The sequence below is a fragment of the Juglans regia genome, chromosome 11 (genome assembly GCF_001411555.2).
Source record: "Juglans regia cultivar Chandler chromosome 11, Walnut 2.0, whole genome shotgun sequence".
Classification (NCBI taxonomy): Eukaryota; Viridiplantae; Streptophyta; class Magnoliopsida; order Fagales; family Juglandaceae; genus Juglans; species Juglans regia.
In genome coordinates this window covers 22,371,453-22,385,911 of record NC_049911.1, presented here as the reverse complement: position 1 = coordinate 22,385,911, position 14,459 = coordinate 22,371,453, and the positions used below count along the sequence as shown (strand labels likewise).

Sequence of the window (14,459 nt, the reverse complement as noted above, 5' to 3'; positions counted from 1 at the left end):
AACCGGTTGCTCTTGTCCAAACAACTTTTTTCCTCTCTGATTTCTCCTTCTAATCTCTGATCTCTAGCTTCTCCCTCGTGGTTGTGGAAACTCGAGCCGGTGATGAGACAAAGGAGGTGCACAGGTGAAGATCACGTTGAGCCACGGGCTGGTGGAGAAAGTTGTAGGTGGCCAGTGCTTGTGCGAGGAGAGGAATTTCGAAACCTAGTGGTGGCCGATGGTGGGGACTGGGCGAGAGGGCCGGCGATGGGAAGCTAGGTGATGCTCCTCTGGGCAAAGCTCATACGAGAGGGATGGTGGTGGTAGATGGAGGGAGAAACTATGAGCAATGGTGGGCTCCACTGCTCGTGGTGGGCGGCGGTCGCAGAGGCCATTGCTTCCTACAGAAGGTGGACGGGTGAAGGAGGAAGGTAAACATGGAAAAATAAAAGGAAAACAAGAAAAATAGTGGGGGGTGGCGGTTGAAAGCAAAGAGATGAAACCCTAGCTGTCATCCCACTATTTTGCAAACAAGGGTTTTTTTTGTTTGGGATGGGCCATGTGTTCCTTCAGCCCATGTGTTTAGGGCTCTATCAATCTGTTATTTTAGTGTTTTCGTGTTTTTTTGTTTTGTTTTTTTTCTTCATTTTGACTTGAGTGAGGTGTTTGAGTTGCTAGATTGGATGTAATTTGGGCCAAGAGCTGGTCGAGCATGGCGGGCGATATCATGGCCGGAGGTCGTACGGCTGGACTGTGTGGTCCGTGCGAGAGATGGGTGCTCGTGAAGCTGATGCTTGCGTGGGCGTGTCGTTTAAGTTCATGCCAATGCTTGTGGTTCTGTTGGTTTAGTTGTCTTTTGTCTTGTAGTTGTTTTGTTATTTTTGTTGCTTAGTTATTAATAAATATGAAATAGGCTATTGGACCTAGTATCCGTAGCAGTGTCTCATATTCCTCCTCCTTGAAAGGATGGAGGGGGCTTTCTAACTTTGTTTTACAGAACGCTTTTTCTTTTAAGAGAGAGTTATTGAAAAATTAAGACAATATCCGCTATAATATGTACAGAGATGCCCAAGAGCAAATGCGTTAGTTAGCTTATAGTCTGAATTTTTCTATATTGATAAATCATAATTGTAACTAAAATTTATTAAATGAAATGAAATCTGTTACGATTTAAAAAAAAAAAAAAAAAATCAATCAAGAAGTTGCATATTTTTTGAGTTTTGATTGAACGTAGATCAAGAACTTATACGACGCCGTTACCTGTCCCACACGCTTCCACGTGTCCGTTTATTATAAATTTTATATATGTAAAATCGAGCGGAACGTTCGTCAAAGCTTTGAAGACGGAAGATGGGGAAATTAGAGGATACGAAGCAAGCGTTGGTGGTATTCGGAGCCCTAGCGTTCGGGTGGCTGGCCATCGAGCTCGCCTTCAGGCCCTTACTCGACAAGGCTCGGACCGCCATGAACAAGTCTGACCCGACTCGAGATCCCGACGACGAAGAGACCGCCGCCGATGACAAGTGAGGATCAAGATTTTCGAAATTGGTGAGAATCTTATTCCGTGTTAATTAATTGAAGTGCTTCGCTTGTCGTGTATTATGTTATAGTGAGTTGGGGCTCGGGTTTGAAAGTGTATTATGGAGATTTTATAATGGAAAAATCGTCAATCAAAGCCGAAACTTCGTGTTTCAATTAATGTTTTCGTTTTCGTTTTCGTTTTATTTAGAAAATAGGTACACTATTTTTTAGTTCAGAAGTCATTTTCTGAAACTACTCGTTGGTTGAAATTTGATTGTTCTTTATTTTTGTAACGAAATGTGATTTTAAAATAATATTAATAATAAGAGGTTGGTAAAATATTTTTTTCGTCCTGGAGCTGTATGATCAACTTTTGAGGTTAGGTTTTAGAATGTTAGGTTGGTGAATAAATTGTATTTAGGCTCGATTGAAAGTTAATCTAATTTATCTTCTTTTATTATTATAATTTTTATAAATTTTTATATAAAATATAATAAATAATTTAATATTTTTAAATCTTAAAATAGTAATATTATTAAAAAATAATATTATAATAATATTTTATTCAATTATTAATTTTCATTTCATCTCAACTCACTATTTAAACTTAATATCGTAGTAAGAGTAGTGTTACATGTACTAATACTTTTACTTATATTTTTATTTATAAGACTCATTTTATTAGTTTTTTTTTTTTAATTTAAATATTAAATTTTAAATTTTATAATTTTATAATATATCAATAAATGATACGTAGAAAAATAAATTTTTTGTTAAATATATTTAACATTTTTCTTGTTGTAAACCCTAGTCATTCTTGAACTAGGATCAATATATTTTTTTATTTCTGATATATTTCTTCCTGTACAGAAATTCATTAAATCCAAAAATTATTTGGAACAGGAGAGTGGTTGGAATTTTTTGCTAGACATTATTGTTTGTTTGGTAGTAAATGGTGACAATGAAATTAGTGCTGTCCTTGGCAATTTAGCTTATTTTTGGGGGAATAATATGATCATATTCATTCTGAAAAAGAAGTAATTTCTTCTGTATCTCATTTGATTTCTGGAAATAATAGGTTTTGCACCGCTTTCCTTGGTGCAAAAAAATGGGTAATCTATAGCTTTGGATTCGAATAAAATATAAAAAACCCAAGGATGGAACAAAGGTAAAGGAACATTTTTCAAATAGATATCTTGAGGTTAAAGGCAAGACAAAGAGGGTCAGAGCATTTTTAATGATGGAGACTTGGGGGCATCGGCAATGGGTTTCTTGTAACAATTCCACGTGATTAAAACCCACCCACCCACCCCCAACACCCAAAAAATAAAGGAAGAGTTGTATATTCAACAATTTGCATTTATAATTGCAAGGTTTTTGACATGGACAAAGGTTTTATGTCTGACTACACACATATAATATAATTGAGCTATGGGGTGTCAATATTTCTGGGATTTTATAAAAGTATGACTTTATATTATCTATTAGATAGAAAAAAAAATGTAACTCTATAATCTAATGTATCTTGTTACGTTAGTTTGTGAGTTTTATTTTTATAAAGGGAAATACTCTAACTACAAAAGAATTACACAAACAAATCTCATAAACTGATGTGGATTGATGTGGTTTGTCAGATTATAAAGTTATTTTTATTGTAAAGTAGATCTATTGGATTAGATGAAATCACATCAATTCGTGAGATTACTTTTATGTAATTCGTTTGTAGATGTAGCAGTAATATTTTATAAAATTAATTGTAGCTAAAATATTTATCTTTCCTATATAAACAAAAAATAAAATAAAATTTCAACAAAAATTGAAACTTCCTTGCTAAGATTATATTTGTTTCATAGAACCCACCTTAAATCATGGCAATTAAGTTATATTATTATGGGTGGGGGATAGAGTACCTGAGACTATATAGATACACAAACCTTTATAATGAGCAGCAGGCCTGCAAGCCTGGACATGTCCTTTTTAAACTAGTAAAAAGACCTTTGGTTCACTTGCCAGCAGGTCAGCAACCTTTATAATTACTACTACTCTTGCATTACAATGGCCCCAACAACCTACAATCCATATCTTTCTAGGGTACTATACCATATCGATATCTATACAAGTTATTTCAATTAATTTGTATAAATTTTAAATAGATAAACTATATATAAATCCTTATAAAAAGTGGACTCCATTTTAAAAAAAAAACTAGTTAACCTTATCTTTTAATGAAAAATACCTGGAGTCTCATCTACTTTCTTTGAGATCTCCCCACAATTTTTTTTTTTTTTTGGCTGTAATTTATGATACCGTATGTAGACAATTGGTGATCATAGAAATAAGAAAAAATTTTCTCATCAGTCATTATTTACCATTTCACATCCTGTATCTTATGAAAAATACTCATACACTTTATAAAAAATATCTCCACATACATCTTATGAAAATTTATAAGTATTGGGTGTGTGATGTTAACGGTAAAATGGGGGATATTAGCAAGAAATTGCTGGCTCATATTTGGCAAAATATCTACAATGTGGGCAGGCATTGCTCTTGCCATTATAACAAAAGAGAAATTTTATATGAAAATCTTATAGGGCACATATCTATTTAATCAAACATGTGATTTGTTATTTTTATATTTTTATTTTAATACTTAAATATGTATATATTTAAATAAAATAATAAAAATAATAAATTACATATTAATTAAATATATATGCGTGATATAAATTTTCCTTATAGCATTTCTTGTTACTAAATTACAATGGTGTGGGTGGGGTCTCAAAAGGAAGGGAGTAAGTAATTGGGAAGCGATTTGAATTTCAAAAGTGCCAAACTATGGCTTCGTTTGATTGATTAATTTATCTCAATTTATTATTATAATTTTTTTAAATTTTAACACAATATATAATAAATAATTTAATTTTTTTAAATCTCAAAATAATAATAATATTAAAAAATAATATTTTAATAATATTTTATTATCTCAATTCACTTTAACATCTGAACACAATCAATAACCATCTTTTTATCTCCGAACACCCTTTGTACCCATAATAATATTAATAATAAAAAGGAGTCCTCAGAGACATTAATGGATCGATACGACCTAAGGTCAACTTTTTTAAATACCCTTTCCAAACCTATCTATCTTTTTTTTTTCCTTTTTTGGTTTCCCAAGCCTATCTATCCAGACTCAGGAAATTAAAGACTGGTAGATGCATCATGAAATTAAGCTATTATTTTGTATTTTGTTATTTTTATTATATAAATTAAATATAATATTTAATATTTTGTATCCCATAGAGTTCTTAAGAGAACTTTAATAATGTTTACAACAATAAAGAAATTGATACAAAATTTAAAATCTAAGCCCAAAAAAGGAAAATGCAATTTAATATGCCAGAAAATAAAAACAAAACAAAAAAAGTACCAGAAATATCTAGACATGTTGGGTTACACAATGACCTGTATCTGATGACGTGGTGAGAGTTGTGTGGTGGATGAAATATCACAGCAGAAAAAATCACCGGACAGGGGTACGCAAAGCATGGGAAAAGCGAAATCACCATGTCTAGCTCCGTGGCGTGCGAAGTTACAGACAAGACAGAGCACAGCTCCCGAGAAAAAAGGCTCTGAGACCAGTGAGAGTGACCCTTAAACTAACGGACAAACCCAAATCTCCTTACGATTTCCATCTAGTCAATCAATATCCCAAAGGATTCGCTTTCAGATCTTCGTCATTCCCTTAAATTCCTCCCCAACTCTTCTCTTCTCTGTTTCCCTCCTCTGGGTCGTCTCGTTTCAGTTCCTCAGTTGGCTAGTCTATGAGGTGCCTCTCTCTCTCTCTCTCCGTGTATTATATCTAACCTGGATGTTATTGTTTTGTTGGTTCTACTATGTGAATTGAATTAGGTATGCTGTATTTGTAAAATTCTCCCAGTGGCAATTGTCTTCTTTTTTGTTCTTGAATTAATAACTTGAAATCGAATATCTTTTGAGGTTTTCTGTTTTTGTAAAATCTGGATGCTCATATTCAGTGAAAAAAAAGACAGCAAAAGAGGAAGAAGAGTATTTTAGAAAGTGTAGCAAGCATTTGTTATGTTGCTGCTATATATCTTGGGCTCAAATCATATGATCTTCCATAAAGAGGTGTTTATAGTTCTCCCTTGAGATGAATTGCGTTTGTATTTGTATTTTTTTCCCTCTTTAAAGGATGAATGCCTAGTTTACTTGCTAGGTTATTCTGTGGATGTTGTTTTTGGGTGCAGAACAAAAGTTGTCAGCTTCTAAATTGGCCCCCCTTTTTGTTGATTTAGAATTTGTTTCCATTTCTTGCTCGGTTTTATTATCCAATACATCATATCTTTATTTACAGTTTTTTCCAGAATAAATACTATGCAATTCACTTGAGGCATTATGGACTGAGGCTTGATCTCTTAGATGGGTTTCTAGTAGATTTTTCTTCGTATCGACGCTGGGAACATTTCTTCTTTGATTCAGAATGTAATGTTGTGTATCTCTGACTGCTTCCCCATGCATGTAAAATGCCATACACAAAGTTTTAATACTGACTTATGAAGAAGTCCCCAAGTATTGGTGCCATTTTTTCGGAAGTATTCTTGATCTTCTGGAAAAACAATTCATCAAGCATTTAACTTAGTTGAGTTGCTTCTATGCTTCTAGTGCAATACTTAGTCTTAGCCCAGGTTTGCATGCTAATACAAATGTTTTGAGTTTTAAACTTTTGTTGAAGCTAAAAATTGTCTAGTGAAAATGAAAAAGAAAAGATTTGCAGACTTGCGCATGTTTTGGTTACTAGTTGGGGTTTTGACTTGTACTTGTGATACTTTCGAAATGTAGATACATGAACACAGTCATATGGTGTATTATAATTTTTTAATCTAGACGCATATATTTATCATATCTGAGCTTTTTTTTTCATGTAGACAAACTATAGGTAGTTTATAATCACAAAATTAGCAATTGTGTTAAACTTTCTTCACAAAAATGAATGAAATCTTATGATTACACGTTTTCAGTTAAATAAAGGAAATTCCTTTCTTAAGTCCTCCAATGACACTATCGGAGGTAGCTGAAACAAGTGCCTTGTCCTCAATACTCATGCCAGTTTTTAGTTTAGGATAAGTTTCCTACATGTCTCTGTTTAAATATAACCAAATATCTTATTGGATCTTGTAATACTTTGCCCAACTATGTTACTACGGAATCTTTCTGTATCCAACTTCTTTCAGATTTTTGGATCCAGTCTCATTTTAAAAGCCAATTAAGCCTATTTTGACCCAAATCCAGGTCAAACATGGAATTGTAGGAAGTTCAGGTGTACTGTTATCAATGTTGCTTAGAAGCTATAGATTGGAGTAGGTTATAAAAGGATTTAAAAGTAAATTGTGGCACTTTACTGAATATTGTGCATGGATGTTCAAAATATTAAAATCCTCTATTCAAATTAAACCAAAGTTGGTCGATTTTCTAGATAAAAATTAAATACCTCTACATACTGGCCTTAACTTGCTATTATGCAGGAAAATGACAATTAACTAATATGGTAGGTAGGAGGAAAGTACCGTATCTGAAAATAAATTGTCAGTTTTAAGGCTGGCCATGCTTGATGGTATGGTGGAATGTGGAGTAACTGAGAAATATGTACTTGAACATAGAATACCTCAACAAGCCTTCTGCCTATTGCTGTTATTATCCTTATTAGTTTTAGTTTTAGTTTATTGGCATTATTTGAAACTTTGAGGGGGAAGAATTGCAGTGGCAACTGTATTAACTTATGTACCAAGAGAAAATAAAGGCCCTGTGCAAGTGATACATTTTAAGAGAGTTTATACAGAAACAAAGGTGACGTGATGTGAAACCATATTGCAAATGCCTTGAAACATGACATCTCTTTTACTTTGTTATTATCAAGTGAACTTGTATTCTATCTTTAACTTGTTCCTCTGATGATCAGAGGTCTATGGCTGTGTCATTTGCACCTGTAGAGAGTATGGCATCATTGAGCAGTGATCTCTGCTACGATATATTAAGGCGTCTTGATGGTCAAACTTTGGCAAGTGCAGCCTGTGCTTGTGCATCCTTCTGTTCTATATCAAAAGAAGAAAAATTATGGGAAAATGTGTGTTCTTCTATGTGGCCTTCAACCAATAGGGAAGATGTAAAAAGTTTAATATCATCCATCGGTGGATTCAGAAAGTTCTATGCAGATTGTTTTCCCCTTATTGTGAACAAGGAAGTCACTGAGAACCAATGGAACAACTATCCTGAGTACCCTGAAGAATGGACTGAGGCTGAATACTACGGTGACACAGATGAATTTGAAAGTGTTTTGCCCTCAGATTTTGTTTCCCTTGTGGATATCAGCTACAAAGATAAAATAATTTGCTCAAAAGTTCTTTGGGGCATTCCAAATGCAAATGGCTTTGATGGTTGGTTTTACAATTGCCCATTTCGGATTGATCTTCTAAATTATGCAGATAGAGATGATGAGAATGATGGTGAGGTTAAACTTTCTGTTTCTGATGGTCTGCCACGAATTGCATCTATGGAAAGAGAAAGGAAAGATGGAAAGCTATGGCGGGAGCTTCGTGATGGACTCCGGCTCAGCTGGATTGTTGTGAACAGAAAAATAAATCAAGCTGCTAATCTTGCTAGCTGGAGCCCTCTTGGTGGACAAAGGCATTGGCCAACAGACAAGGATTTTGTGTTACGCTTTGGATCTGTCCTTCCTGCCAAAGACATTCTTCCATGTCAAGTTGTGGAATGCATCCTTAGTATGAAATTCAGAGTGACCCATACTGAGGGAGATGGCGTTCAGACAACTCTCAAGTTAACTGAGCTAAGCATGCAGTTGGAAGACATGGAAGGTGCCCATGTTAATGGAAGAAACAGTTTGCTTATCCTGAAAGAAGCACTGAGCTGCCGTAGGAGCAAAAATTACAGTGAAGTTCTAGAGTCTTGTCATTTATACTCAAAAGTGCAGAGCGAGTTAAAAGAGGAGAAGATAAGAAATGAAAGCAGGTTAGACAGACTGTGTATCCTTAGTGGCATTGCTGCATTCATAATGTTCTGGTACTGCATATTATAAACGGAAGTCTTTTTCCATTTTAACACTGTTGGCTGAAAATGCTGTAACAGACTTTCAATGTTTGTAATTTTCTCTGATGTAGATATTCAATTTTGCTCCAACTTATAATAGGATAACTCCAGGCTGATGCATGACTTTTCAACTTTTATTTATTTATTTTTTATTTTTATAACTGACTTTTCACCTTCTTGGTGTCTTGAATTTGTAGAGTTGGTACTCATTTTTCCTTCTTGGTGTCTTGAATTTGTAGAGTTGGTACTTATTTTTCCAAGGAAATATCTAATGATTTGATTGCGTACTTTTTTTTCTTATTAATGGGTTTTACCAACGATATGAAATTTCTGTTTCCCTTACAGAAAGTAAAAAAACTTGACTTGTAATTTTTTTACAAACTGATTTGAGTAGTTTGTATGTATCCCACCCGTGAGTCTGTGACCTTCCAACAAAGCCTTTTGCCGTTGTATTCTAACTTAATACGTTCACTTTAATTTATTCAACAACATGTGACTACACTTTTTGTTGTTTTCTTATTTCAAAAACTATTATTTGACTCTTGGGATTGGCAGAGTTATCAATAAGATCTCCGCAACTTATGTATCGTATTTGTCACGTAATAGCCAATGTGAACGTGATATTTGTAGTTATAGAATATGTAATCGTTGTGTATTTAAAAATGAGTAAATATAAATATTATATAAAAAATATTAATTGTTTAATAATAAATTTTATTATTTTTCAATAAGAATGTATAATATTTGGATAATTTATAATTATATCTAATGCTATTATATTTTGATTATTTAATTTTGTTACTATTTAATTATTTTTATTTTCTTTCTTTTTTAAAATATATATGGTTACTATATTCAGTCAGACACATATTGCTTTGTGATTGGTCATAACACATGTACAATCTGTATAATCTTTTAAGGTAGATGTTGCTTGCATTGGAATCGTTTCCATGATTTGACCAATCTCTCAAAAAAGAAAATGATAATTTAAATATCAAGCGATCCAATTTTTTTTTTTTTTTTTTCCGACAAATGAACTTTATTGGTAGGCCCACGTATGTCCCCCTGCAACAGTCTTGACCTTTACAAAAATTTAAACACCAGTGAAATGAATCAGAACATAGAATAAAGGGAAAGAAAAGAAAAAAAAAAAAAAAGATGAGCATGATTCAGGATTAATTTGGATAGGGAGATAAAATGTTTTATATAAGTTAAATAAAATATTATTTTTTAATATTATTATTATTTTAAAATTTGAAAAAGTTGAATTATTTATTATATTTTATATGAAAATTTGAAAAAATTGTAATAATGAGATAAGATGAGATGGGTTGAGACTGTTCTGTATCCAAATTAGACTTCAATCACTATTACTTAAATCTAAACAACAACAAAACTTATATTTAAGAAAATAATTTATACATTTTTCTAAATTATTCATATTCATCATCACTCACTTGGATAATAAATTCATGTGTACAGTAGAATTTATATAATTGGAAAATAGAGTGGTTGATTTACTATTTATGATATAAGTTAAATCATGCGTGCAGCTGGTTTCATGAATCTCTCTGGCACATACTGTAAGCAATGAATTGGAAGGGCTCATCTGGTTTAACCTTATTAATATAATTATTTTGTAATTTATAATATTAAAACTTATATTTTATAAAAAAAATCATATCTAAAATTTAAATTTAGCATAACAGTCTTTGAAAATTGAAAAATATTTATCAGAAAGCCACTCCAGAACAATTATTAATATTGGCATCTTTTGTCCATATTTCAAGATAATCATGGTAACATGGAATGCTGATCCTATGCTACTTTTTTTTTTTTTTTAAATTATTGTACATATTTAATTAGTGCAAGCTTCTAGACACCAAAAAACAACCTCAGATTTGACATTGAATGACACATGCGGGAGGTTGCGTGATGGCATGTGGTCTTATTGCATGCAGTAGTCCCCACATCTCAATATCGCATCGATCAGTATCTTCCGCACCTTTTGTTTGAATGCGTTTTATATAAATATATATATATAAATATATATTGTAAGAATGATAGAATGGCATTAATATAATTTAAAAGACATTCACTCACAGGGAAAAGATATATAGCCACCAGTACTTCCACTTCAAGTTTATATTCTTCGTTTTGGATGATTTTCTTGGCATTTCTTTGAGAGAAGCTGCATATATATTTGTAGCTGCTTTCATGATCATCAACATCTCCTAATTCCATTCTGCTTTCAAATCATTTTGAGTATTGCAATCATAGCTATTGGGAATAACTTTTTACTGATCTTTTTAATTAATTAATATCCTGTTTGAATTTTCTGTAATTTTTGGTTGTTGGGAAAGATCAGTTCATGCAATTGAAGAAGATTTCTCAACTCAATAGCCACCGACCCAAGGGCCAAGAGCTTTCATGCAATGAGGGTCACAAAGCTTCCACACTTTTCTAAAAAAATTCATGTAGCTCTCTCTCTCTCGTGTCAAATGACAAAATTTAAATAAATGGTGAGGTTGATGGATTATGAGGGCTAACAATCACCTAATGTTTGTTAGGTCGTAGTAGATAGTTATGCAAATTTTGAATGAGTCGTTGCTGTTGAAAAAGATTTCCTGCTCTATAATCTTGGATTTATAGGAAAACAGGCCAATTAAAGGGTTAAGATCCATCACACTCTCTGAATCATTTGGATATTTTCTACTCTACGTGTAGATTATGAAGTAATCTGAGATTATCTGTGAATAATAATAAAAATAATGAATAGTTAGTAGTAAAAAAGTAGTGAATATTAATGAATAGTAGCAAGATATATAGTCTGAAGTGATCTGAGATCATCTAACTAACCAAACACATGACCCGACTTCATGTTTACTAACTTAAACATCAAAGGCACTCATGACTGGGATCACTCGGCATACTTTTCTTTACATGCAGGTGCAAGATAGAGGCGGACACAATGATTTTTGGCTAAAAGAAAATTGTCTAAACAAAAAGATTGATGTTATTGAGTTTGAGAAATTAATGTAAGTGGTAGGTTTAGATATTTAGACGTAAAAGGTTAATAAATTCTTTTATTAATAGTGAAGAAATTATTTTATTATCAAAAAAATAAAAAAGAGTTGAGAATAGATAGTTTTATAGATTTTTGAGGAAGTAGTGTTGCTCAAGCTGCTACACTTCTCCCTCCCTACTTCATCCTTTTCCATCATCTTCGTTTTATTCTCAAATTACGTATCTTATAGACTTATATGGTTCTCTTTTTCTTTTCTTATTTTTTCTTATTTTTATGTATCACCTTTTTTCTTTTTTGTTCTCTCGCCTCTGCTCAGAGGTTCCATGTTGTTCACGAGAGAGTAGTCTTCCCCTTTCCCCTTTTGACCTCCACCATCTCGAGCGTCTTGGTTTTATTTTATTTTTTCAATAAATCTAGGTAGATTCAACTAGTTTTGACATGTGAGTGCTCTACATATGCATGCAAGTTTTTGACCAAATTATGGAGCTTAGAGCACTGGTATTGGACTCATCAAATTCATATTCAAATTTTGAAGAAATGTACATATTTTTCATATATCTAAAACTTCCTTATCCATAACTTCACGTTGGATTAGTCATTGAATTCATTAAAATAATAATATAATATTATTTGTTTTAATAATAATACTTTTATTTTTTTCATATTTTATAATTACCCTAATTATATGCTAATTAATAATTTAATTTGATTATTACATTATTATTACAAGACGGTTGGAAATTAAAAGTGAATAAATAATAGATTTGATAGGTGAACAGTAACTCTTCAAATTTGAATAAACACATCCATTTACTATAACTCAAAACTTCCACTTATTACTTTGGCTAATTCAATGCAGCTTTTTATTTATTTATGAAATTCATCATATTTTATATTTAGTTAGGATTTGGATGAAGTCAATGTCAATGCTCTTAATATCGGAGAGAGACGCATGAAGTAAATCCCACAATATTTATAGTGTTAATTGCTGAGTAGTATTAAATATTCAATAAATATTATGATGTTTATTTCATGCGTTTATCTCTTTTATACTTTAGATCCTATAGTTCGGTCAAATACTATAGATTAATTTTTATTAAAATCGACCAATACAACAATGAGACTTTATAACAATATTAAACTTCTTATTTAAATTAAAAATTTATAGAAATGTCATTCGTTTAAATTTGAGTTGTAAAAATAGTTATTTAATTATTTATATGTATATCATTATTTTTTTAATTAATTATTCAAACCTAAATTATAAAAAAATTATAATCCTAACTTCGTCCCTCGAGCCTAGCATTAGGGCAACCATGTGAAAACCTAAAAGCCAGCTACAAATGCGTTCTCAATACGTCAAACTCCAAACAAGGGTATTACTATTTTTTTAAAAAGAGTTGTGAGAAAGTAGGCCAATGTAATCTGGCCGCTTGGCCATTGACCCATCAAAGAGTATTATTAAAATTAAAGACACCGAGAGATTCTCCCAATCAATTCTTCTAATTTTTATTTTTTTTTATTTATTTAATAGTTAAGAAATTATTTTCTAATGAGTTTATAATTTTTTTAAAAAAATATTAAATTGATTTAGAAAATGTTTGAAAAAAAATACACAAAATTAAAAAATATAAAATACACTTATCGGTAGGCAGCGTCAAAACACCTCTCGGTGGCCCTAACACTGCAACCCTTAATTTTTGTTTTCATATTCAAAGATTTGAGTTTAAATCTTGAGGGATTTCTTTTGAAAGAATGTAAATTGCAAAATCAGTAATTATATTTCACTATTTACAATTCGAGATCCAAGGTTTAATATTCGCAAAATTGGTATCTGAACTTTTAAAAAAATTACAATTATATAATTTCTGTAATTTTCAATTATATAATTTCTTCAGTTAGAATACTAATAGGACTGCCACGTGGCATATTTATGCCACATGTCAGTCAGTTATTGACACATGTGACCTCTAGTAAATTTCTAACAAGAGATTGATAGAGATACTAGTTTATTTGGGAAGGAAAATGATCTCATCTTATCTCAAAAGTTTTCATAATTTACTTCTCAAATATCACTCAAATATAGATATTTTTAAATTTTAATTTTTTATCTAATCATTACAAACTTTTCAAACTTTAAAACAAAATACAAAAAATAAAATAATTTTTTCAAATTTCAAAATAAAAATAATATTAAAAAATAATATTATAACAATATTTTAATTTTATAATATTTTTAATCAACATTTTCTCTCTCATTTTTTAAAACTCAATAAAATATCATAATTAAAACCATTTCATTACTATTCACAAATTATTTCACTACTATTCAAAGAATTCTCATCCTATTTCATTACCCAAACATGCCCTTAAATCTCAAATATATAAAAATTCAAGTGCCAAATTTATAAAACATAAAAATAGAAATGTTAAGGCCTCATTTGTTTTCACAATCATTACAACATTTTCAAATTCTTACACAAAATAAAATAAACAATTCAATTTTTTCAAATCTTAAAGTAAAAATAATATTAAAAAATATATTATAACAATATTTTATTTAATTTTTAACTTTTATCTTAACTCATATATATCATCTTATTTGTAAAAACAAACGAGGCCTAAATTGTAAAATGTGAGAAATTAGATTGTTTTTCTAATTAACACTTTTAAAGATCCTGCCCAAAATAGAACTGTATTTGTCTTGGTTTGTTTTTATAAATAATTTCATCTCATTATTATAATTTTTTTAAAATTTTAAATAAAATATAATAAATAATTTAATTTTTTCAAATTTTAAAATAAA

The 14,459-nt window shown here is 31.1% G+C and overlaps 2 protein-coding genes across 2 annotated transcripts; both read left to right on the top strand.

The window, feature by feature from the left end:
- Positions 1-1,312: 1,312 nt before the first annotated feature.
- LOC109010908 (outer envelope membrane protein 7-like) lies at positions 1,313-1,674 on the top strand. Its single transcript, XM_035682835.1, has one exon. The coding sequence runs from the start codon at positions 1,330-1,332 to the stop codon at positions 1,504-1,506; it is 177 nt and encodes a 58-aa protein (XP_035538728.1). The 5' UTR covers positions 1,313-1,329; the 3' UTR covers positions 1,507-1,674.
- Positions 1,675-4,904: 3,230 nt separating this feature from the next.
- Positions 4,905-8,756, top strand: LOC109010906 (F-box protein At2g27310-like). Its single transcript, XM_018991868.2, has 2 exons — positions 4,905-5,332; positions 7,481-8,756. Exon 2 carries the CDS (start codon positions 7,487-7,489, stop codon positions 8,612-8,614), a length of 1,128 nt encoding a protein of 375 aa, XP_018847413.1. The 5' UTR covers positions 4,905-5,332; positions 7,481-7,486; the 3' UTR covers positions 8,615-8,756.
- Positions 8,757-14,459: the final 5,703 nt, after the last annotated feature.

Excerpts from the sequence above, each read along its gene's own strand:
- LOC109010906 (XM_018991868.2), top strand. The coding sequence starts at position 7,487 with ATGGCTGTGTCATTTGCACCTGTAGAGAGTATGGCATCATTGAGCAGT.
- LOC109010908 (XM_035682835.1), top strand. The coding sequence starts at position 1,330 with ATGGGGAAATTAGAGGATACGAAGCAAGCGTTGGTGGTATTCGGAGCC.